This window comes from Triturus cristatus, chromosome 2_1, assembly GCF_964204655.1.
Source record: "Triturus cristatus chromosome 2_1, aTriCri1.1, whole genome shotgun sequence".
In the NCBI taxonomy this organism is placed as follows: Eukaryota; Metazoa; Chordata; class Amphibia; order Caudata; family Salamandridae; genus Triturus; species Triturus cristatus.
Genome location: NC_140581.1, coordinates 5,762,303 through 5,787,724, shown reverse-complemented (window position 1 = coordinate 5,787,724; position 25,422 = coordinate 5,762,303). Strand labels below are relative to the sequence as shown.

Sequence of the window (25,422 nt, the reverse complement as noted above, 5' to 3'; positions counted from 1 at the left end):
AGACTGAGGGTGAAACACCGCGTGGAACTTCTGAGTGATGCCCAGGCCCTTCAAAACATACTTTATAACATCCGCTACAAAGTGGGGTCCATTGTCACTCCACAGAAGTCTACAAACGCCATATCGAGGGAAGAACTCCTTCAATAGCAGCTTAGCGGTAGTCATTGCAGTATTGTCTTTCGTAGGGTACGCTTCAACCCATTTACTGAAGGCGCAGACCACTACTAGAACATACTTCAAATTGTTACAGCGCTCAAGCTGAATGTAATCCATCTGCAAAACCTCGAAGGGTGCAGTAGGTGTCACAAATCCTCCTGCTGGAGTTCGGGTACCTTTCCCTGGATTGTACCTCAGGCAGATCATACAGGTCTGCACCACCCTCTTTGCCGTGCTAGCAATCTCTGGATGCTCCCAAACTTGAGTAAGCAATTTCACAATTGCGGAAGCTCCAACATGTGCTAGCCCATGTGCCATCTGGACCATAGGTTGTACAAAAGCCGTGGGTAATTTCCATCTATCCATCTGCTTATTTCTCCAGCAGCCCTCATCATCCAATTCTCCCTCACTAGCCCATTGCTCCCGCTCTTTATCAGAAGCAGTCTTTTGCATTTCTCGCACTTCTTCCTTCGCATCATGCCATCTTTCCACCTGTGACTTCACTACATACATGGCAGTAGCACCGGGCTGCATCGCAGTCTCCCGTGCCACTCGGTCCGCTAACGCATTTCCCTCTCCAACTTTATCAACTACTTTCCTATGGGCGCTACATTTAACGATGGCAATTTTCCTCGGATATGTCAATGCAGTTAAAAGGTTGTGAACTAACTCTCCATGCATTATCTGCACTCCATGAGACGTTAAAAACCCTCTCTCCTTCCAGAGCAGGCCGAAATCGTGCGCTACTCCGAAGGCATAGCGGCTATCTGTATAAACATTCACACACAGTCCTGTACTGAGCTCACATGCTCGTGTTAATGCTATCAGTTCCGCTGCTTGGGCTGATTTCTGTGGTATGCGTGCTGTCTCCACTATTGTTTGCAGTGTGGTAATTGCATACGCTGCTGAAGTCGTACCATCTGGTAGCTTCAGGCATGATCCATCCACCCACAGTTCTCCATCTACATCTGGAAAGGGCGTATCCTGGAGATCAATACGACCCTTTGTCTGTTCCTCAGTCACGAGAATACAATCATGCGCTTTCTGTGCTTCAGACTGAGTTTCGGGGTATGGCAACAATGTGGCCGGATTTAACGTTACGCACCTTTTTAACGTAATATGAGGAGCCAAAAGCGTCAACTCATATCCCGTTAAACGGGCACTGGTCAAATGCTGCGTCTTTGTTTGATTAAGCAGGGCATCAACAGCGTGGGGGACTAATACCAACAACTTATGGGATAACACAATTCCCTCGCTCTGGCGTATTGACACAGCTGTCGCCGCAACCGAGCGAAAACACCCTGGTAATGCTCGAGCAACAGGATCAAGTACAGCCGAAAAATACGCACAAGGGCGCTGCTTATCGCCGTGCATCTGCACTAAAACTGATAATGCACATCCATCTTTCTCATGCACATACAGTGAAAAGGGTTTTGTATAGTCGGGGGTCCCTAACACTGGCGCTGAGCAAAGGGCCTGTCGTAATTGCTGAAAAGCAGCGTCACACTCATTTGACCAAGGAATCGGGATAGGCGTGTCTTTTGTCAAAAGAGCTAATAATGGCTTAGCTATGTGTGAAAACCCTAATATCCATTGCCTGCAAAAAGAAACAAGACCCAAAAATGGACGCACGTCCTTCTGTGTGGACGGCGTCGGCGTGTCCAGAATTGCTTGGATACGATCTGGTGTGAGTGCACGCCCCTCCTTAGACAAAAGGTGACCCAGATAAGTCACCTTTGGTCTACAGAACTGTAATTTCTTCCGAGATACTTTATGATTGTGGGATGCCAAAAAGGAAAGCAAGGATAACGTACTTTTTTCACATAACTCCGGGGTGTCAGCCGCCAGCAAGATGTCATCGACATATTGAATGAGGGCGACCCCCTCGAGCAGAACAAAGGAATCCAATTGTCTTTTCAAAGCCTGACTGTAAATGCTAGGGCTTTCTGTGTAGCCCTGAGGGATCCTACAAAAACGGTAAGATCTATTATTTAGAGTAAACCCAAAAAGATATCGGCTATCAGGATGAATGGGAATAGAAAAGAATGCATTTTTCAAATCAATAACTGAGAACATGGTCGCCGTAGGCGGAACCAAAGTAAGCAACGTCGTGACATCAGAAACCACTGGGTACTGAGGTATCACGATCTTGTTTACCTCTCTCAAATCAATGATAAACCGATAAACTTTGGCATCCGTATCCTTTTTCAAAATGGGGAGAATCGGACTATTACAGATGTTGTATGGAACTTCCTCCACTACTCCCACCTTAATCAAATCCTGCACAATCTGTATAAGAGCCTCCTCCCCCTCCTGGGAAATACGATACTGTGGGAGGCGCGGTAACACCGCCCCCTCCTGAACACTAATGTGAACCGGCGGAATCACCATCTGTCCCACATCAGTATCCGAAGTGGCCCACAACGCAAGAGGGAGGGTAGCTAACACAGCATCCTCTGCAACCACACACATCCGTTCAGACCGAGGGTAATTATCATTCAGTATCACCCGCACACCAGCAGGGGAGCAGCGGATCGTAGCCCTGAAATGTTTCAACATATCAAGGCCCATAATGTTATCCGGTGTGTTCGGGGCAAGCAGAAACGGGCAGGGTGCAGAAAAGGAATCAACCTGAAATGTGAGGGGCCGCGAAAGAGGGCTTCGGGAGAGTGTACCGTCAAACCCTACCGATGTAACCATTAAGCCAGATGGGGGAGCCCTCGGAACCAATTGTTTAGACAGCGCACTACGAGTCGCTCCTGTATCCACTAGGAACTGATCAGTAGAGCCCAAAACCTCAGCTGATACATAAGGACCCTTCTGATCAACCGGCACCTCAACTGATTCTAACCCCCATCCAACGCATTCCTACGCATGCTGAGAATCATGGTACCCAGAACGATCAATCCCCGACACTTGATACTGGTTCTGGCGATCGAAAACATTAGGTCTATCTCGGTGCTGCCCGGCAGGGTCAAAACGAGCGTGATCGTTAGAATTCCCTCTAAAATTCGAGAAACCCCCTCTACCTCTCGGTCCACCCTGACTATGCCCCTGACGCGAAGCATGTAACGCCGGGCAATCTCTGGCCCAGTGTCCCGATTGCTTGCAATACGCACATTGATTCCTATTCAAATCAGATCGGCCCGAGGGAGGACCATAAAATCCTCCCCTACCTCTATTGACACCCCGTCGGGGCGGGCCATATACTTGTGCCAACATCACCTTTGTTTTTAAATCTTTCGATTTCTTCTCCTCCTGGCCCTTCGCTTCTTGCTCCTGACGCTCATAATACTGAGCTATGGTCAGGAGGGCTGACGGGGTCGCAGAGGACCAAGAACTCTCACTCGCCTTTAGACGGGCCGCAACTGCCGGCAATAAATTAGCCACATATTTATCAGCGAAAAGGTGTCGACCCGTCTCATCCGTAAGCGACTGGCCACTAAAGTCATGAAATGTCTCCTCAAAGCGCGTAAAGAAGTCTGCGACTGACTCGTCAACTTTCTGCTTACATGAAGCTAACATATTCCAGTCAATCTTTTTAGGGGGGATGATTGTCTTCAGCTTAGTCAGAATAGCAGCGGGGAGATCTAAGATAATCTGTGGTGGCTTCTGCGCGGGCTTCCTCTCCCTATCCTCATCCTCAAGCTCAGACCACCGAGCCTTAAAAGCGGCCACATCGTCCACCTTCCGGACAGATCGCCACATATCCGGTGGTAGAATAAGACCAAAGAACAGATCTATATCCGCTAAGGTCATAACGCAAGAATTCAGGGCCCCTTCGACTTCTTCGTAAAAAGCCGCTGGATTCTTGCGGGGGTCAGGCAATGCATTCTTTAATGCCATAACATCAGCTCTATGCCAGGGAGTATAAACCCAATTATACACAAAATATCCCTTAGCATCGGCGGAGGTGATGTCCGAACTAGTCCCCGCTCCTTTAGGAGGAACATACAAAGGCGCCGCCTCGCGCATTGGTTTAGCATGCACTATGTCACTCTTATCTGACCGGGAGGTGGATGAGTGGCCCTCTGCCGTAAACGAATCCGACTGCTTCTCCTCCCCAGCTCGTTGGCGCGCTTTTTCTTTAAGGTTCATCACCGCGTCCCGCAATGCAAACAGCCGCCGAGCCGCATCAGGCGCCTTAGAGGGAGAGAAAACACCATTACGCAATGCTTTAGCATCCAATACCACATCATCCGGCTCAAAGACACTGGAATATTTCCGAAAGGCAGTAATCACTTCCTCAGAAAAATGGCCCAAGAAATACAATTTTTCTCTATCCTGCCACAGCTCCCAAGAGTGCAACAATTCATCCAGGGACACCTTGCCCTTGAGTGCACGAAAAGAAACTTGCCGAAGCTCACCCATGCGCTCAGCCGATAGCATGGACCGCGTGTCTACCTTACCCGGAACTGATTCAGAATCTTGTTGCCTCGGGGCAGATGCGCCAACATAAGGGGGCGGAGAGCGATATAATAAATAAAAATCGTCATCAAGATTATTAAGGACAGGATAAAGTGGCTGACAAACAGCATATTGACCCGAGACTTGCAGCCTACGCTCTTTCTCTTGTCTCTCCGCCTGTTCTTTTTCCTCCCGACGCTTCGCTTCCTGTGCTCGCACATGATCATTCTTCCGTTGCTCTTTATCAAACAGCGCTTTCTCACGTTTCTCTCGCTCACGTACTTCCTTCACCCACAACCGCACACACTCAAACATATCCTGACGAGCACGTCGCTTGCACATACACTGTTCCACATACTCAATCTTACGCATATCAAACGATCCATACAGAGGCCATAGTAACTCAGGATCCTTCTTAGTATATTTCCTCCATACTGTGCTGTACATTATGGAAGAAAGACCATGCTTCACATACATGTCCCTATTAGGAGTCCCCTCTGGGGGAGCCGGAGCAGATTCCTCGAGGTTCAACCGGTTTCCAAAGCAGCAGCACCACTTACGGAGTGCGCTAAAAGCAGGCATGCTCAGAAATAATGCAAAATATGCAATATTATAAGGAAAATGGCACTTAATCGTTGCGCCGTTCAAAGGTACACAGCTCCGGAGAAATCTCTCCACATTACCTGCCTATATGTGTTGCAACGCATATATGTTCACAATAACCAATACAAAATATGACCAGTCATCTCAAATCAAACTCAAATAGCCAGACCAGGCTTCAAAAACTCGGAGCAAGTACCGTACAACGGTTCTTACCAATCAAGAGTCCAGATTCCAACTGCCAAGCTCCAAAATTCGCCCAAACGGCTTTCACGGCAGGACCGACAGAAGAGGTCTCAGTCGAGGACCGGCGCCACCCAGACGGTCAGCTCAGAAGGGAAGGAAGAAAAACCTCGGGATGCCAGGGCTAAAACGCCGCTGGCAGTGATCACATCCCCGGCCAAATTCCTCACCTTCGTCGCGACCAGTCCTTCGAGCATCCGAGTCGCCGATGAGCCCCACGTTGGGCGCCAATTGATGAATACCGGCCCCAGCTAGGCCCGCAGGACACAAGGGTTCGCTCTCCTGCAATGGAATCTATAAGGAAGTTGGCACGGAAACTGCAAGGTACAAAGACAAGGTTTATTAACCCTTAAGGGTGGTCCTACAATCCATACAACACTCTTCAGTATTGCATAGAGTAGCACAAAGAACTTGCATACATGGTCCCCTTTTATACACAGCAGAGGGGCTCATAAGTGGGTGGATACAACATGAGGCACAGAATATTACCATTTATGGTCATTTTCGATACTGAATCAATACATGGGTGGAGCTGACACACTCCTCAAGCCCGCGAAGACGTGGTCAAGCAAGGCTAACTGATAACAGATGTGGTCAAGTCTGGGCATGCGCCAGATGGACAAAGGAGCTATTTATAGACTGTTACTAGGCAGATTACGAAGGCAACTAACACGGAGGTAGGACTCTTCTCGTGCTGAACACGTGGAGACATGACAATACAAAATGGAGTCCGAACTTCAGTCAACATAACAGAAGAGACATGCTCTAAAGAAGGGGAATTCATGTCTTTAGTAAATGCTTAATCACATCGTTGTTTCAATTTACAACAGAAGTGGAACGTCGAAGGGCCAGGATTCTTTTTGTAAAGCGTCGTCCAGGGATATCTGATTTGCAATGGCAAGGATTCCCTATCTTATACTAAAAGACAGGGAGGGACTAGCTCTATGACCACTCCTCTAGGAGGGTCAGGCTAGGGGGTGGTTACACCCACTTCCCTTTGTCCAGTTTCGCGCCAGAGGAGGGACAGGTAGCCCCAGAACCGGTTTGAACTGGCATATGCACAGAGGAGCCTACTGCTCCCCCAGTGCAGGACTTCAAAGCACTCTAGGAGTGCACCCACCCAGCCCCAATACACTAAATCCTGTCTGGAAGGTGGTGACACCTCCCTGTGACAGGATGCCTATTGTTGGGCCTCCTCCACTGCGAGTTTCAGTCAGTAGCAGGAGGGCAGCCCAGTGTCTGTGCTGGTGGCATCCATTTTGTGATGCCAGGGCTCTTTCAGATTTCTACTGTGTTACCACAGTAGGTACATGTCGTCCCTTCTAGAAGGGTGGGATCCTACTCCCACACCAGTTACTGGTGTGGGGGTATGATTCCAAGTTGTTTGACATCAAACACGACATGTTTTGATGCAGTCATTCCAAAGTTAGCATTTACCGGTAGGTAATAATGCACTTAAGAATATATGGTTTAACCGCATCCACAAACAGTCACAGGGAATAGACCCTGCCATCTGCAGAGGGGCCCTGCTCAGGCAGAGGCACCCCCTCACATTGTAAACCAAGCACCCTGCCCTCAGGATTGATAGGGCCTGCCTTAGGGGTGACTGATAGGTTTATATGTGTGTGTATGGTCAATCAATCAATCAAGAAATTTGTAGAGCACGCTACTCACCCGGGGGGTCTCAAGGCGCTAGGGGGAGGGGGGACCGTTACTACTAGAACAGCCAGGTCTTGAATTGCTTCCTGAAGGAGAGGTGGTCTTGGGTCAGACGGAGGTGGATGGGGAGGGAGTTCCAAGTCTTGGCTGCCAGGTAGGAGAAGGATCTTCCTCCCATGGTGGCTCTTCGAATGCGTGGAACGGCGGCGAGGGCGTGGCTGGTCGATCGTAGCTGGCGGGTGGGAGTGTAGAAGGTCAGGCGGTTGTTGAGGTACCTGGGGCCCAGGTCGTGGAGGGCCTTGTGTGCGTGGGTGAGGAGTCGGAACGTGATTCCCTTGCTGACGGGGAGCCAGTGCAGGTCTCTCAGGTGTCCGGAGATGTGGCTGTGTCGGGGGATGTCCAGGATGAGTCGTGCGGAGGCGTTCTGGATGCGTTGGAGTCTTTCCTGTAGCTTGGCTGTGGTTCCGGTGTAGAGAGTGTTTCCGTAGTCCAGTCGGCTGGTGACGAGTGCCTGGGTGACCGTCTTCCTTGTTTCGGTGGGGATCCATCGGAAGATCTTTCGGAGCATGCGTAGGATGTTGAAGCATGATGATGAGACGGCGTTGACTTGTCTGGTCATCGAGAGGGAGGAGTCCAGGATGAAGCCCAGGTTGCGTGCGTGGTCCGTTGGTTTGGGTGTGCTGCCCAGGGCAGGGGGCCACCAGGAGTCGTCCCAGGCAGAGGGTGATGATCCAAGGATGAGGACTTTCGTCTTGTCTGAGTTCAGTTTCAGGCGGCTGTTCATCATCCACTCGGCTACGTCTTTCATCCCTTCGTGTAGGTTGGTTCTGGCGGTGGCTGGCTCGTTGGTGAGGGAGAGGATCAGCTGGGTGTCGTCGGCGTAGGAGATGATGTTGAGGTTGTGTTGGCGTGCGATGGCTGCGAGGGGGCTCATGTAGACGTTGAAGAGGGTGGGGCTGAGTGATGATCCTTGTGGTACGCCGCAGATGACTTCGGTGGCCTCGGATCTGAACGGGGGGAGGCGGACTCTCTGGGTTCTTCCGGCGAGGAAAGAGATGATCCACTCTAGTGCCTTCTCTTGGATTCCGATGTTGCTGAGGCGCTGCACTAGGGTGCGGTGGCAGACAGTATCGAACGCTGCGGAGAGGTCCAGGAGGATGAGGGCTGCTGTTTCCCCGTTGTCGAGCAGGGCTCGGATGTCGTCAGTGGCTGCGATGAGGGCGGTCTCGGTGCTGTGGTTGGCTCGGAAGCCGGACTGCGAGTGGTCGAGGGATCCGTTCGTCTCGAGGAAGGCAGCTAGCTGTCTGTTGACGGTCTTCTCGATGACTGTGGCAGGAAACGGGAGGAGCGAGATGGGGTGGTAGTTCTTGAGGTCGGTGGGGTCTGCTGATGGTTTCTTCAGGAGGGCGCTGAATTCGGCATGCTTCCAGCTCTCCGGGAAGGTGGCGGTGTTGAAGGAGCAGTTGATGATGTCTCGAAGTTGGGGTGCGATGACGGAGTCAGCCTTGTTGAAGACGTGGTGGGGGCAGGGGTCGGTTGGTGATCCGGAGTGGATGGTCTTCATCGTGTGGATGGTGTCTTCGGTGCTGACCGGGGTCCAGGCGCGGAGGGTGGTGTTGGGGGGCATCGGTTCGGTGGTTGGGTGCGTGGTCTGTGCGTCGAAGCTGTTGTGTATGTTGGCGATCTTGCGGTGAAAGAACGAGGCGAGTGAGTCGCAGAGGTCTTGTGAGGGAGTGATGTCGTTGTTTCCGGCGCTGGGGTAGGAGAGCTCTTTGACGATGCTGAAGAGTTCCTTGCTGTTGTGTGCGTTGTTGTCTAGTCGTTCTTTGAATGCTGTCTTCTTGGTGGTGTGGATCAGCTGGTGGTGTTTGCGGGAGGCATGCTTGAGGGCGGTCATGTTGTCTGTAGTCGGGTTTTTTCGCCAGGCTTTCTCGAGGGTGCGGCAGTTCTTCTTGGAGTTCTTGAGGTCGTTGTTGAACCAGGAGGCTTTCTTGCTGTTGGGCCTGATGGGATGGTTTTTCAGAGGTGCGAGGTCGTCAGCGCAGTTGGTGATCCACTGTGTGAGGTTGTTGGCTGCTTGGTTGGGGTACGCTGAGCTGGCGGGAGGGTTCTGGCTCAGTGATGTGGAGAGCTGGTCGGTGGTGATCTTGTTCCAGCTCCTGCGGGGAGCCTGTTGCGGGTGGTGGTGAGTCGTGGTTCTCCTGAAGCTGAAGTGGACGCAGCTGTGGTCTGTCCAGTGGAGTCCGGTGGAGTGGCTGAAGGAGATGTACTTGCTGGAGGAGAAGACTGGGTCAAGCGTGTGTCCGGCGTAGTGGGTGGGAGTGTTCACCAGTTGCTTGAGTCCGAGGTTGGCGAGGTTGTCCAGCAGGGTAGTGGTGTTGTTGTCGTTGTTGTTCTCCAGGTGGAAGTTGAGGTCCCCTAGGAGGATGTCAGCGGAGGGGAGGGCGTGTGGGCTGATGAAGTCTCCGATGTCTTCGCTGAATTGTGTGCGGGGTCCTGGGGGTCTGTAGAGGAGGGTGCCTCTGAGTGTGGTCTTGGGGTCGGTGTGTATCTGGAAGTGAAGATGTTCGGCGGCTGTGAGGGTGTCGTCGGAGTTGGTCGTGATGCGTATGGTGTTCTTGGGGACGATGGCGATGCCTCCTCCTGTCTGGTTGACTCGGTCCCTCCGGGTGATCTTGTATCCGTCCGGGATGGCGATGTCGGGCACTGAGGAGGCGTTCATCCAGGTTTCTGTGAGGAAGGCGACTTCTGGAGATGTGGTGTCGAGCAGGTTCCAGAGTTCCACGGCGTGTCTGTGGACGGAGCGGGTGTTGAGCAGGATGCACTTCAGGTGGTTGCTGCTGGTGCTTGGCTTGGCGGGAGCGGTACGGGTCCGGATGCAGGAGAACTTGCAGGATTGGCAGGTGAAGGGTCCGTGGGTGCGTCTTGGGGCGGCTCGGCAGCAAACGGGGATCCGGCTGGTGTTGAGTGCGAGGAGGGTGGCGGCGTCGTAGGTCCGGCGGGTGGGCTGGCAACTGCGGGGACCAGGGGGTCTGGCGCTGGGCGCGGTCCAGACGCGGACGGGCGCAGACGGGCTTGCCTTTGGCGCGCCTTCGGCGCGCCTGCTGCGCGGCCTCCATATGAGGGGAAGAGGGAGTGAGGAGCAGCTGGGAGGTGGGAGCGGCGCGGCCAATGGGTTGCAAGGGGGCGGAGCTACCAGGACGCGGCGGCAGGAAAACAGGCGGCGAGGGGGTGACGCGGTGAGACGAGGGAAACAAAAAGTAAAAGGGAGCACAATCAGGGCAACAAAAGTAAAGGGAGCACAAATCAGGGCAACAATACCAAGGACACAGGCACTCGGGGCACAGAATGAAAAAGCGGACACAGGCACTCGGGGCACAAAATCAGAGAAGAGGACACTGGCACTCGGTAACAGAAGGCAGGCACAGGCAGTTAGGGCACGGCAGCGAGAAGAGGTCACACTGGGGGCTGCGTGGCGGTGAGGGGAGCGACCTGCCTGGGAACCAGGGTCAGAGGTCGCTCTCTCTACCGCTGCGCGGCCTCCATATGAGGGGAAGAGGGAGGGAGGAGCAGCTGGGAGGTGGGAGCAGGGCGGCCAATGGGGTGCAAGGGGGCGGAGCTACCGGTACGCGGCGGCGGGAAAACGGGCGGCGAGGGGGTGACGCGGCGAGACGAGGGAAACAAAAAGTAAAAGGGAGCACAATCAGGGCAACAAAAGTAAAGGGAGCACAAATCAGGTGAAATATAGGAACCTATACCTCAGTGAGGAGTGCTAACACTACCTCACCCAGGCTGCAGTAGCAGGCCTGTGGTGTCAGATTTAGTCTGCTTCCAAGGGGTGGCATAATAAATGCTTCAGCCCCTGGTAGGCCTGTGAAGTACCTATGCCCTTGTTACCAAGGGTACCATATAGTAGGGGCTCAAAAGGTACCACAGTATCCAATCACTAGTGCATCTAGTATGCACTCAAAGTTGTTTAGAGAGAACAGGGAGACTGGGGCCCTGATTAGCAGGGACCCAGCCAGACTATAGCCAGAAACCAGTGTAAACTTCAGAAAAAAAGTGGGAGCAACATAAGTGCAAATCCTACTCTCCTACACCCAGGAACCAGGATACCTACACCAGGGAAGCCGGGTGCATAGGTGCGAAGTGACGTCGGATATCGCCGTAGACCACAATAGAGGACTTCAGAATGGATGCTGCTGGAGAAGACTGTGCAGGAGTCCGGTGGATTCCATGTGTGGATTCTTGAACAGAAGAACCTGCAAGCAGAGGGTACAGAGTCTATGCCACTTGGAGGTGACCACAAGGCACGTAAGAGCAATGCACACCGACGACGGAAGATGCAGGAGTGATAATAGTGGCCTTGTTGCTGCAGCTGTGAGGACCAGTTGACTCTGAGGAAGACCAGGAGCTGTGCACAAGCTGTTCCACATCGGTAGTTGAGAACCAGGGGGTCGGTGTCTTGCGGGAGCTCCAACAAGCCTTGGTAACGGCAACTGGTGTGGAGAATGGAGAAGGAGCAACGTTGTTGCCAGCAATGTGCAAGGGACTCGCCACAAGCAAGAGATTCAAAGCAGGCCCCAAGTAAGCAGGGGAACCCGCTGAAGCAGGAGAAGACCCTCGATAGGACCCACAGGCCGAAGAAACAGGAGTAGCCAGAGGACCTCGAGCATCTCACCAAAGAAGAAGGCCCACGGTGCAGAGGATACAGTGAGGGCGCTATGCCTGGCAGGAAGAGATGCTGGAGGCTGGAGATTCTTGTAGAACAAAGATCTGTGGAGTGCAGAGCCAACAAGCCTTGGCAGTAGCAAGTCGACACATTGCACAGGGGTTTGGAGCCAGCTGTTCCGACGAGGGAGATTGGCCTTAACATTGTAGTCAGGAGAGGTCGGGCCATGAGGGAGTTGCAGAACCACCACCTGTGATGCTGAGCTTTCGAAGTCCGTCGGACATCAGGAGCAGCAGGCCGGTCAGCTTCATTGCGGTGCCAGCAAATGCAGGGGAGGACTCCTTCACTCCAAGGGACATTACCTCGGGTGTCTTTCATGCCACAGGTCTGTGGAAAGATCCTGGAAGAAGCACAGACACAGACGACGGAGACGTGCAGAACAGCAGGAATCTACCTTGATGCAGTTTCGGTTCCAGGGGAAGTGCACGTGTCCAGAAGTTCGAAGAGTAACGTGGTTTTCAGGCTTGAGTTCTGTTTCACGACAAATCTAAAGAACCACCTACAGGTAAGCCCTTAAGTATCTTAGGGAAAGGGTTGGAATGACTCAGCGGTCCCTCCCAGAGGAGGAGCTGGACAGTGAGGCGAGGATAGTCCCATGTCCTTTGTCCAGTTTCGCACCAGAGCAGGAGCCAAGGGCTCCCTGAACTAGCTCAAACTTGAGTATGCAGTAAGCAGTCTTGTGGTGCTGGCAAGCACCCCCACCCCAGCCCAATACACTAAGGGGCATATGCATCAACATTAGCATTTGCGATTCCTTATTAGCGAAAAATAAGGAATCGCTAATAAGGAATAGCAAAAGGCTATGCATGTAGGAATCGCTATTCAAATAGCGATTCCTTAACATTCCTTATTACCGAATCGGTAATACCGAATCGGTAATAAGGAATACCTACCCATTCATTCCTATGGGCTTGGAGGCCCATAGGAATGAATGTAAAGCCATTCTGTATTAGCGATTCGGTATTACCGAATCGCTAATAGCTGGAGCACTTTCAAGGGTGCCAGGGTGTCAAAAGGACACCCTGTTGCACCCCTGAAAATGATATGTGCACATATGTTGCACACACACATGCTCTAAGGGCATGTGTGTGCGCAACATGACACTTTGAAAAATGCACAAAAGTGCATTTTTCAAAGTTTTTGCAAATTACCATGCAGTTCATCTTCATGGTAATTTGCTCCCCTTATTAGCGAAATCGCTAATTTTTTAACTTTGATGCATTGCATTTAAGGAATCTCACTTTGGGATTCCTTAAATGCAAGAGCTATTTAAGGAATCGGTATTTAAGGAATCCCTATTTAAAGAATCGCTATTTAAGGATTCCTTAAATACCGATTTCTGCTTTTGGGTTGATGCATTGGGATTGGGTATTTTTTACTTAATACCGGGAGCTAATAAGGAATCGGTATTTTACCGACTGGATTTTGGCTTGATGCATAAGGGTGTAAGTCCTGTCTGGGAGGTGGTCACACCTCCCTTTGACAGGAAACCTATCGTTCTACCTTCCCCTGCTCTGGCCAAGCCCAGCAGCAGGAAGGCAGAATCATGTCTGTGGTCGGCAGCCGTACTCCCTTGCTGTCAGACCCTAAAGGCTGTTACTGGTAGTACAGGGGGGTACCTCAAGGGAGCCCCTCAGTACATGGATCATACTTCCAACACTGCAATTGGTGTTGGGGTATGAGTCCAACATGTTTCATACCAAATATGAACAGGTTCGGTGCAGCCACTATATAGCCAGACATCTCGTAATGACTGACGTCCACTATATGATTCAAAATGGCTGACCGAATTTTCAAAGCCTGGAGAATCACCTCTGGTATTTGTAGTGGTGTCCTGCTGATGCAGGGGCACCCTCACACTTATAATCAAGCACCCTGCCCTCAGGACTGAAGAGCCTTGCGTAGGGGTGACTTATAGGTTTTAAGTGTAGTGACCTAAGACGTAAGGAAACCTATATCTGTCGTAAGAGGTGCAAGCACCAACTCACACAGGTTGCAACAGCAGGCCTGTAGTCCCAGTGTGAATGCGCTCCCATGGGTGGCACAATACATGCTGTAGCCCATGGGAGACCCATTGTGTACCTTTGCCGTGGGTACTTTAGTACCATATACTAGGGACTTAGAAGAGTACGCCAATAGCCAATTGTGGAGGTACCTATTTACTCACCATAGTCCACTCTAGGGAGAGAGCACAGAGACTGGAGCCTTGGTTAGCAGGATCCCAGTCAGACTAGTCAAAAAGACACTGATACCAGGCAAAAAGTGGATCCAACCTTCCCACAATGTCTAAGGGAGAGGAGACTTTCAGGTAGAGTTGGTGAATCTTGACGCTGTGTCTGCGAGTGAAGCACCAAGCGGCTCCGTAAAGGTTGATGGAGTGGCGTTGTGTCTCTTCGCCATACTGGTGAATCTTGATGCTGTGTCTGCGAGAGGAGCGGCTCCGTGTAAAGGTTGATGGAGTGGCGTTGTGTCTCTTCGCCATACTGGTGAATCTTGACGCCATGTCTGCGAGTGGAGCACAGAGCAGCTCCGTGTAAAGGTTGATGGAGGGCGTTGTGTCTCTTCGCCATACTGGTGAATCTTGACGCTGTGTCTGCGAGTCGAGCACCGAGCGGCTCCGTGTAAAGGTTGGCGGTTTGGCGTTGTGTCTCTTCGCCATACTGGTGAAGCTTGACGCTGTGTCTGCAAGTCGAGCACCGAGTGGCTCCGTGTAAAGGTTGAAGATGACAGAGGACAGTAAGGAACCGTGGGGGACTCCACGGGTGCTGCGGATCTTTTGTGAATTGGAGGTGGCCTTGTGCGCATATGTTCTATGTCTTTTGCATGAACATAATTTTTCCTCTGTTTAGAAAACTGTTCCATCACCACAAGCGCCGCAGAATTCCCTAATGATTGCCGAACATACATCTGTTGGTGGCAGGGTTCTTACCAAGTGGAAACAGACACCATCCCAGACCTCAAATGATGACTCTCTTGTTAAGCGCTCGCCGGTGAGTCTACAGCTTCCCTGAAGCATGATGTGAAATCACAAATGTGAAAAATGATGCACTGTGATTGTGAATTTCCTGATCTCCTGTAGCCACTGTTTTTTTGCCTGGATTCTGCTCCTGCATGGCTTTGCTCTTTTCTGTGTCCTGGTGGTTGTGTGCAGCTTTGATTTTGCTGCAGTTTTGTTGTCTTCTGAAATACTGTTCTTACAAAAGCTTTGCGCTTTAAGGAGATTTTGCTCTTGTGTAGGTTTGTCGGCAGCCTGGCTCTTCTTTGCCTATGTTCTTACATGTGTGTGTCGTGTCTATGTGTATGTTCTTTCTGCCTGTGGATGCTTGTGTGGCCCCTTCTGTAATACAGATAGCACTGGCGTACACGTAGCACCAGTGCTAACCAAGAGAGCCTTCTCTCATTTGCATAAGGGAATCAATTTACCTCTGCGCCCACGCTGTATTATGGAAACAGACATAAATAGGCTATCAGCAGGCGCACTGAAAGTACGCCACAAAAAGGTGGAGCAGTGCCAGTGCGCCCCCTGATGGCAGCCCTCAGAAGGGGGTGTGGGGTGGCTTAGGGACCCCTCCAACATCCTTCAGACGGGTGCAACCACTCACGGCACCCGCCTGCAAGGGGATCTCTAATCCGGATTTAAAGTGCAGGCGGGTTGCCACCTGCACAGTGAAGCACGGGGTGGCTTGAAAGCAGCCGCTCCGTATTTCACAGGGAAAGTGTTCTACGGCACACTTTCCCTGTTTGTGCCTAGTCCAGTAATTTAAAGGTGCACAAACAGGAAAGGTGCGCTCTGTCTTTATTTGGTCCCCAGATATTACACTTTGACATAACAGAACTCGATACACTGTTCCCACACAAATCCAATGTCTCATGGCAACATAACTGCGTGCCACTAAACGGAAAGAACTGTGTCTATAGTGAGTTGTATATTTTATAACGATAATGTGTAAAACAGCAGCTGAGAGCAGATCAAAGGAGAAAGAGAAAATCAATGAGAAAGGAAAAAAAGAAAGAAAAACCCCTTCTTCCTAGTTCAGATGACGCACAATTCAACCATATCGGGCAAAGGATGCTGGCCCGCTTCCATTAGTTTATGATTAAACTATGGATTTACAATCCCCAGAGCCACACGAAGGTGATGGGAGAGATGCTTGCTATAAGTCTACCCATCGGCCATCGCTCGGGTACCAGCCCTGTCCATCGTTCTTTCACACACCATGCCTCCTCAGTTTGAACCCAGCCATATGGAAATCCGTCTTGTCCCCACATACAATCCCCAGAAACCTTCAAGCAGTGATAATTGGTTGTTTAATTCCTAAATCAAGTGTTAATGAACTGTAATTTGCCCCATGGTTTCTAACTATTCTTCAAAAGACAGAGCCGACAAAGACTTCCATTGTCTCCGGACACAGATTTGGCCACGCTAGACCAGAGCGGAGGAAGAGGTGTGGCGCAGCGGCCAGGGGCGTGACTCCGTAGCGCAGGGCTTCGGTTCGATTCCCGGCGCCAGCTCAGCTCAGCACCATGTGACTCTAGGCAATAGCTCACTTAATCTCCCCGACAGCCCACAGCGCCTTGAGATCCTTAGGGGTGAGTAGTTTGGCTTAACAAATACCAGCTGTAGATTTAGCAGAGCCTATTCAAACTTTCTTATGTTTGGTGAGCCGCAAAATCCCTTGGGTGTCATGTAAGATAGCGTGTTCCCTGGAAGGGGCAATCTCCAACTCACTCCTGGTCTCAAGTGAGCTCCAGACAGAATCCTTGAAGGGATGCAATCCCGGACAAGCCAGAAGGGTGTATATCAGGTCTCTATCCGCCTGTGGCACTTCCAACGTTTGGAAGTGGGTGCGATTTGGCCTTGTGTCATCTATCCGTTGACCAATGCCAGTCTTGTACGATTTTAAAATAGTAGAGCTTCAGTTGAGACTCTTTGGTATATTGTTTTTGGAGCCTTGGTCGGGGGGGTTTGAATGAAGTTTTTTTGATCAGGATGTTATAGGTGCCTCAACCAATTTCTTCTAGCCTCCTGGCTTTTTCTAGATAGGAGTGTGGAGTTGAAAGCTGCCGGCTGAAGGGTTGTGTCCCAAGTTTCTTTGATTGACAAGTTCTGAGTTGCAAGAACCACCAAAACCAATTAAGAGTCCAGAGGGAACGCAGAACACAGGTCAATAAGGGATTTCAGGGCATCGTCCAGTATTAAGTGTCCAGAGGTCATGATGCTTTTATTCTACTTTAGGGCCAATTATGCGATTTCCCACCCATTGACAAAGCCATTCCCGCCCAGATGTATATGGCCCCAGACCACAAATTAATCGAAATGCCTATTATGGCGTTGGCCACCCCCTGCCACTTTCATACTACCTAAGGTCCTTGGACATCCCACTGAATATGGTTCCCCATTGTAACCCAACCCAGGTTCCAGACTGCGCAAAATGATCTGCCAGCAGTAAGAGGTGCTGAGCTAAATGTTATAGTTCTATTTGGGGCAAGCGCAGGCCACCAGACGCGGCAGTAGCATAGAATGTTGATGCTGCCAATCTCCAATGTTGGCCTTGCCAGACAGAGGCTTTGATCTGGTGAGCCACAAGCGTAGCACGGAATAAGGCACTGTGATCGGGAGCACGCCAAGTGCATAATTTAATGGAGGATTCGCCACCATTTATATTGCTTTACGGTGCCCACCATCAAACCAGGAGCTTCTCCCATTTAAAGAAATCCGTTTGCACTTGATCGATTAATATGTCCAGATTGCCTTTCACCACCTTCTGGCTTTTACCAATCACCAATAACCTCATTATTTCAGCTTCGGTTGTGGCCTCCCAGTGATGAAGGGGTTGTCAACTTAGTCTTGAGTAGCACTCCACGCTTGCTCCAGTTATTTTTATAGCCTAAGAACACAGAGAACTCTGAGGCTGTCGACGACAGTGCTGTAATAGACGTTCTGGTTGAGGATTAGGTCGGTAGAAGGCCTTGCCGGCTAGCATAGATTTCATCGCCTCCACTATTTCTTCATCAGTAATAGCCCCTTGTGGCTTTTGCCATGGTCCCACTGATAAGTCTCAGTATAGAGTCGCTTCATAGATCTCTTTTTAGAGGTCTTGTCGGGGCGCCTCTGTGGTGCATAACCACGAGGAAAAAGAGGCAAAATCTCTTGTTATATCCAGTGGGCAAGGAAGTGAGTCATTTTGGGAATTCTAGACTGCTGGGATGTCCGCTCCAAGCTGCACTGGCAGGTGTCCTTCTGCTCGAAATGGTTTGCCTTTGATGTGTTGTAAGGCTTCTCAGCCTGTGTTGTGAAATGGGTTCCGGTTCGTGTTTTCTATCGACGAGCTGATGTAAAACACTAGTGGCCAGTATTCTGCGATTAGAAACTCGAGGTCGCTATGTGTCTTTTTCCAGCATGGCTTTTCACTCCACCTCTAGCTCACACAGCATGGCAGAATCCCCAATCATAACGCCTCTCGGGTATGTAGGGGACGCAGAGTGCTCATAAAGACATACAGCGACTTCCCGGTATTCTTTTACTCGGTTTTACAGCTCCTTTTTCTCTTCAAGCAGCTTATTCTGTAGAGTGTCCCTCCTCCATGACCTGGTTTTCTGCATCTTGACCCTCAGATCCAGATTAATTAACAGCGGGCATGGTCAGAAGTGAAGCAAACTGCACTTTAACAATTGTGGCTGGGTGGAAGCAAATTAGTGTGTGTGAGAAATAATCTTTCCTTCTTCCTGTGCCTTGCGGACAAGTCAGTAATGTATATTTCTTGTTGAGTATAGAAATCTCCAGGGTTCAGTAAAGGAGTGATCTTCCAGAAGGTCTTTAATTAAGCCCCTTTTGTTGTTTCGCAGATCGAGAGGGCCTGAGCGATCGAGTATAGGACTAAACGCTGCCATCTGAAGTCAGTTAGGATTTTGATGAGTCTTGGATAGTAAGGTAAATTTTATGCAGTTGGCGGTAAAAAGTGAACCTAGTATGAGAGGATGACATGGAGTAGCGACCTGCCCATCGGGTCTAGCCATGTCATCTGTGTGAGAAAGTGCCATCTTTCTTGCATGGTATGCCCCCACGTTTTGCTGAATTGCTGATGTACTTTGACTGAGTGTGCCCTGGGCTCCTGCTAATCAGGTACCCAGGGCCTACGTTCCTTCCCTAAAACTGCATTGAAGCTTAAACCCAATTGGCATCTCTGGCCACATGTCAGCCCCTGGTAAATGGTACACTAGGTACCCAGGGCACTGTGACCAAAGAAGGCCCCTAAGGGCTGCAGCACTTATTGTGCCACCTTTAGAGGCCCTGTACCCTGACACACACACACACACTGCCTTTGCAGGCTGAGTGTCTGGGTGCAGAACAAAACAAACAGACAACATGGCACACATCCCTGTGTGCCATGCCCACAACCACACTGCCCTGGCATACCTCAGTCACCCCTCTAGCTGGGTGCCCTATGCCAGTGGTGTGGGTACAGGTGCATGAGTCCTGTACCCCTACAGTACCCAGGTCCATTCCTGGGCACTGTAAGTGCAGTGCTGCCATTAAGAGTATATGGTGCTGGGAGGTCGTCATCACGAACTCCACAGCACCATGATAGCTCCACTGAAGACTGAGAAGTTTGATATCAAACTTCTCAGCACATTAAACCCACACTGATGCCAACTTAGAGTTGCCCCCTGAACCTAGCCCACAATCCAAGTCCTGCCTGAGAGGCTCCCTAGGCTGCCACACAGCAGACATGTTGCTGGATCCCTGGGTAGAGAGCCATCCGCTCTCCTGGTCCTGCAACAATGCACATCCTTTATATAATAATATTTTATTAAATTTTGTCAAGCACACAGATAGATTCACATTTGTGTCCGCAGCACCATAGCACACCAAAATGGATAACATATGTAAGATTACATTCACAATGTTAACACTTTTCTAAGTTCCTTCCGCCTTAACGTCAGGTCCACCAACGGGGATGTGCATAGGGACCCTCTATAGCTATTCCACGCCTTCCATTTCTTTTCCCACTTTCTGGGGCACCCTCTAATGATGAACACTTCTTTTTCAGCTATCATGCATCTGTCGAGCTCCTGTACCCACACTCGTATGGATGGTGCCTCAGCAGCCCCCCAGTGGCGTGCTATCTCTCGCTTGATCAATGTGAAGGCCAACGTTACCATCTGCTGCTCGATCTCGGTGAGGTCTGTGGCTTCCCATATATTAAGTAGGCCTAACTGAGGCGTGAGGGTCAATGTTTTTCCCAGCGCGGTATGAAGCTTAGTCGCTGCCCCCTCCCACAGTGATCTGAGTGCAGGGCATTCCCAGACCATATGATAGAACGTGGCCTCCTGCTGACATCCCCTGCTACAGAGTGAATCGTCCTTGGCCCCCATTCGTGCTAGGACCACCCCTGTCATATAGGACCTATGGAGAATCCGTAGCTGGATAAGTCGGTGTCTAAGGGTAATCGCCGCCCGTCTAGGAGACATCAGTGCTTCCCTCCAGTCCTCTTCCTCAAGGGGTCCTATGTCCTGTTGCCACTTCTCTCGGAGCCTCTCGAATGTATCAGGGAGGTTGTTGCAAAGCTTTTTGTACGTCAGGGAGATGGCCTTCGAGTGCAGTTGGCCATCTAAGAGTCTGTCTTCGAGGGGCGAAACGTCTGGAATATTCTGCAAGTCAGTAAACGCCGTCCAGAGGGCATGGCGGACCTGAAGGTAGCGAAATAGCTCACTTTGCGCCATATGGTAGGTTCCCTGAAGTTCCTCAAAACTGAGGATGGCACCGTTTCGTATCAGGTCACCGACCTTTGAGATGCCAAGTCACCCTGGCTGGAAACAAAGGGTACCGAGTTCCTGGGCTTGCCATAATGGTGCCGCCTTAGTGAGGGTATTCGCCCATCCCAGTTGAGAGTTCGCTCTGCGCCAAATGCTGACTGTATGGGCCATTGGGCCCATGAATGCTGGTTTCCTCCCTTTGAAGTAGAGCGCTCCCAGATATCCTGCACGTCCCGTTTGGTAGTTATCTAATGTGAACGCCGGGTCGTGGGGGGGTCGGTATATCCAATGATTCACCACTACCAGCTGCGAGGCCCGGTAATATAATTTCAGGTCCGGCAGGGCTATACCGCCATCGTACCACCCTTTGGTAAGCTTCCTCATCGATATCCTGGGGGCTCCACCGTTCCATAATAAAGTACGGATCTCTTCCTCTACCGCCGTGAAATAGGCGTCTGGAACTTTATTGGGGCAGTTTTGAAGTATGTATAGGAAACGCGGGAGAGCAAGCACTTTGAAGAGGGCAGCACGGCCCGCCAGGGAGAGCGGCAGGGACCGCCAATGCTCGACGTCAGACTTCAGCCGGGCCAGTGGGGGGGCCAGGTTGTAGTTGTGAAACAAAGCCGGGCTCGCCGTAGCATATATTCCCAGGTATCGAAAACCATCTTCTGCCACCTCCAACTGACAATCAGCCGGGAGGGGAGGGACCCTCCCGTGGAGCATATATAATATGGTTTTGGTCCAATTGATGGCGTACCCGGAGTACTTCCCAAAATTGGTAAATATGTCTAATACCACCCGGATGGACTGAAAGGGGGAGGCAAGATAGAGCAGGATATCATCCGCGTAGAGTGATATTTTATCCACCAGGTCTGGCGCCCATCGCAACCCTCTTACCATGATGTCACGCTGAATCCATGTCGCCAGTGGCTCGAGCATGAGAGAGAATATTAGCGGCGAGAGCGGGCAGCCCTGCCGGGTCCCTCTCCGGAGCCGGAAGGCCCTGGATGTATGATTGTTAACCCGTATTTGACCCCATATGTCTTCATAGAGTAATCAAACCCACTTTACAAACTTAGGACCGAACCCAAATCTCTCTAGTACCTCAAATAGATAAGGCCATTCTATGGAGTCGAAAGCCTTGGAGGCATCTAACGATAGGATCGCCGCATCCTCCTCCAAGAAGCTTTGGCGGGCTAGAACGTTCTGAAGCCGACGAATATTTTGTGCCGTATTCCTCCCTGGCATGAAGCCAGATTGGTCCGGGTGTACTAGAGAAGAAATGACTGCAACCAACCTGGTGGCCAGTACCTTCGCCAGAATTTTGGCTTCTACACTGATCAGGGAAATAGGTCTATAGGACTCGCATTTGTCCCCGGGCTTTCCGGGTTTGCGAATCACAACAATAGTTGCCAAACGTTGGTCAGGCGGGAGTCTGCCCGCTGCACAGCTTTCGTTATACATGGCCCGGAGATGCGGGGCTATCTGGGAGCTCGTCACCTTAAGGAACTCAATAGGGGTGCCGTTAGGTCCGATCGCCTTGCCTGAGCGAATTTGGGCGATGGCTTTCTGGATTTCCTCATCCGAGAGGTCACTAGCTAGGGATTGTCTATCGGCTTCGGAAAGGGTGGGCAGGGCGCTATCCGCAAGGAGCTGACGGGAGTCTTCTGCAGTGTATGCGGTGGATGGGGAGTAGACTTTCTCGAAGTAGTCCACAAACGCTTCTGCTATGTCTTTGGGGTGTGTAATCGTCTCTCCATTTGGCAGAGCTAGTCTCTGGACCCACCTATCCCCGTGATCCCTCTTCTCTAACCATGCTAGCAGCCTGCCCGTCTTGTCTCCCATTTCATATAATCTATGCTGCATATTTAGATGTTTAGTCACCATATGCTCCCTCACCTTAAGTTTGTACTCCTCCCGCTTGAGTGCGAGGCGATGTAGAGTATCATCTGCGGGGTTAGTGGCATGTTCAGCTTCCAATGTTGAAAGCTCATCTTCTAACTGGAGAAGCGTTCCGCGTTTGTGACGCAGATAACCGGTCTTCATTGCTAAGGCCCGCCCCTTCAGTACCACCTTAAATGCCTCCCAGAGAGTAAGTGCCGAATCCACCGAGCCCAGGTTGTCTTCAAAATAGTGTTTGGTGCTATTACAGAGGTCCTCTTTGATATCAGGTATCTTTAACAACCACGGGTCGATCACGATCATAGTTCGGGGTTGTCGTTCCCAATGGGTATATTCGACCCACACCGGGGAGTGGTCAGAGATCCCTCTCGGGAGGACCCGAGGTTGCGAAAAACCTCCTGTTGTGGTCGCGTATGTCAGGAAGTAGTCAATGCGGGATGAACTCTTATGTGCGTTTGAATAGTAAGTGAACCGCGGCACTGTCAGGGGCGTCTCGCGTCCAACATCTACGAGGCCCATCGCCGTCATGAAGTCGCGCATGAGCCTATTCGGTGTAACCCCTGGCCTCTGCGGATGTCTGTCGGCAGTATCATCAATAGTGAGGTTGTAGTCGCCTCCCAGAATCAGGGTACCTGCGGGGAGGTCCATTAATATCTTGCCCAGATCTGCTAGAGCAACTTTACCCAATGCAGGTGGTAGGTATGATGACACAATAATTAAGGCTTTCCCTCCCCATTGGGCCTCTAAGACAGCAAATCTACCCTGAGGGTCAGACCAGGTCCGGTGCGTAATCAGAGCTAAGTTTTTCTTGACTAGTATAGCTGTCCCTCGGGACCCTGTGGTGTAGTCCGCATGCACCAGAAGTTTATAGCCCCAGCGCGTGAGAGCCTTGTTTTTGTTCCCTACTAGATGTGTCTCTTGTAGGAGCACTACGTCTGGAGATTGGCGTTTGAGACACTGTTGTGCCACCCCTCGCTTTATTTTATCCCCCATCCCATTGACGTTCCAGGTAAGGACGGAAAGTGTCACCTCTCTATCACCCCCAGTCATCGCAAAGGTAGTATATCCACGTGTGACAATTTAACAATAGTGTGCACAATCTAGAAGATATCTGGTGTCTCAGTGCTGGTATAGCTCTGCGTGTAGTCCTTCCTCTTTCTGGATGGTCATGGCTGTCTGTGATCATAAACTTTCCGCTTAACAAAATAAGAAAACTCCCCATTTTCAAACCCCCTCCCGGTTCCCGCCCAGCCCTACCCTCCCCCCTCCCTGTCCCCCTGACCGTGGATTTAAAACTACCCACTCCCCAACACGGCAGAGTGCCTCTCACCCCCCCCAAGACTGCGAAAAATGTTCGCGGGGTCAGCAGCTCCAGCCCCGCATAAACATATCACAATGGTCATGGTTTGCCATCCATTAAGATTATCCATTCAGTCTCTAGTTCGTCACCCCGTCCTAGGGCCCCGCCCCCCACCCCCAGCATCGATATCTCCCGAGGTGCAGTCCCAACGTTCATCTTCCACAATCTCTCCAGCAGGCGCAGCCGGACGCCTCCGCCCTCATGTCTCATCTGGAGTAGTTAGTGTGGGTTCTCTGATTGGCCTCCAACCTCAGGGGCCCCGGGCACCGGCGGCGTCTGACGACCCCCAGCCCGCCGACGCGGTCCGCCATTATGTCGTGGCCTCTGGATGCCAACTCCGGTCTTACCCTCCATCCAGTCCCATGCCTCCTCCGGGGACTCGAAGAACCAGGTGGACTCACCCGATTCCACCCTCAATTTCGCCGGAAAAATCATGGCGTATTTGATTTCTCGCTCCCGTAGTTCCTGCTTCACTGCTTGGAAGCTGCGTCTTTGGGCTTGTACCTTTGCAGTAAAGTCTGGAAAGAAGGCCACTTCACTATTCCCAACTTTCAGTGGAGGCCCAGCCCTCGCCGCCTGCAATATGCTGTCTCTGTCCATGTAGTTGAATACTTTGGCAATAATTGGTCGCGGAGGGGCCCAGGGTCTAGGCCGTCCCCCGGGCACTCTATGTGCCCTCTCGATTGAAAAATACTTGGACAAAGCTTTAGGCTTGAGCTTTTGAGTGATAAGTTCTTCCACTTATAGGTCCGTAGCCGACCCTTCCTCCCGCTCCGGGATCCCAAGGATGCGCACGTTATTGCGACGCACGCGCCCTTCGTACTCATCAAGCTGCCGCGCCATTCGATCTTGCTTTTGCTGCATATCAACCATTTGCGCCTGCAGTTCGGATGTGTCCACTTGTAAAGCACCGGTCGCTGTCTTTAGTTCTTGGACCTTTTCGTCCATTTTCCGGAGGTCCGCTCTGATCGAGGAGGCCTCCATTGTCGCCGAATCCAATGAGGCTCGAATTCCATTGATGGCCGCCATAACATCATGTAGTGTCGGCTCAGGTCCCTTCTCGGAGCCGGATGGCGACAATTCCCCCTCCGCCGGTGACGACCCAGCCGCTTCGCCTGTGCCCGATCTGGCGAACTTAGCCAATTGCTTTTGTACATGTGTTTTAGTCCCTTTTCCTCCCGTCGCCATTTTTGCTGGTCTCCCCTTGTCAGGGACGGCTCCGAGATCAGCACCACCTCGCGCGTGGTCGTCGCCTTCAACTGCGTGTTTCGTTACCTCAAATAGCCTGTCGGCGTTCCGTGGCTAGTTTGCCCGCCCCTGACCCGCGGGCAACCAGCCGACCCCTCGACGTTTCACCCGCGAGTGGGCGTCCCGGGCAGGCCGCGTATAGACCACCACGCTCCAAAGTCGACTGACCTCTGAACGTTACAGGCCCTCACCTCACCGCCAGGCCGATTGCCCAGGTCTTCTGGCCGGTCGTCGATCGCCCCCGCAACGCACCAGTTCTGGCACAACCCAAATGTCGCCACCCGTCCCAGGCCGACCGCGTCGCAGCAGAAATCAGCAATGTGGCAAGGAAGGCCGAGGTTCCAGTCCCCGCCACCAC

At 51.4% G+C, this 25,422-nt stretch overlaps 1 protein-coding gene across 1 annotated transcript in view; it reads left to right on the top strand.

The window, feature by feature from the left end:
- The window catches only part of LOC146863594 (THAP domain-containing protein 5-like), a 206,004-nt gene that overhangs the window by 145,175 nt on the left and 35,407 nt on the right, over positions 1 to 25,422 (top strand). The window contains exon 3 of the mRNA XM_085627602.1: positions 14,647 to 14,787. Within this exon, the coding sequence (XP_085483728.1) occupies positions 14,647 to 14,787 (141 nt within the window). The remainder of the gene's footprint in view (positions 1 to 14,646; positions 14,788 to 25,422) is intronic.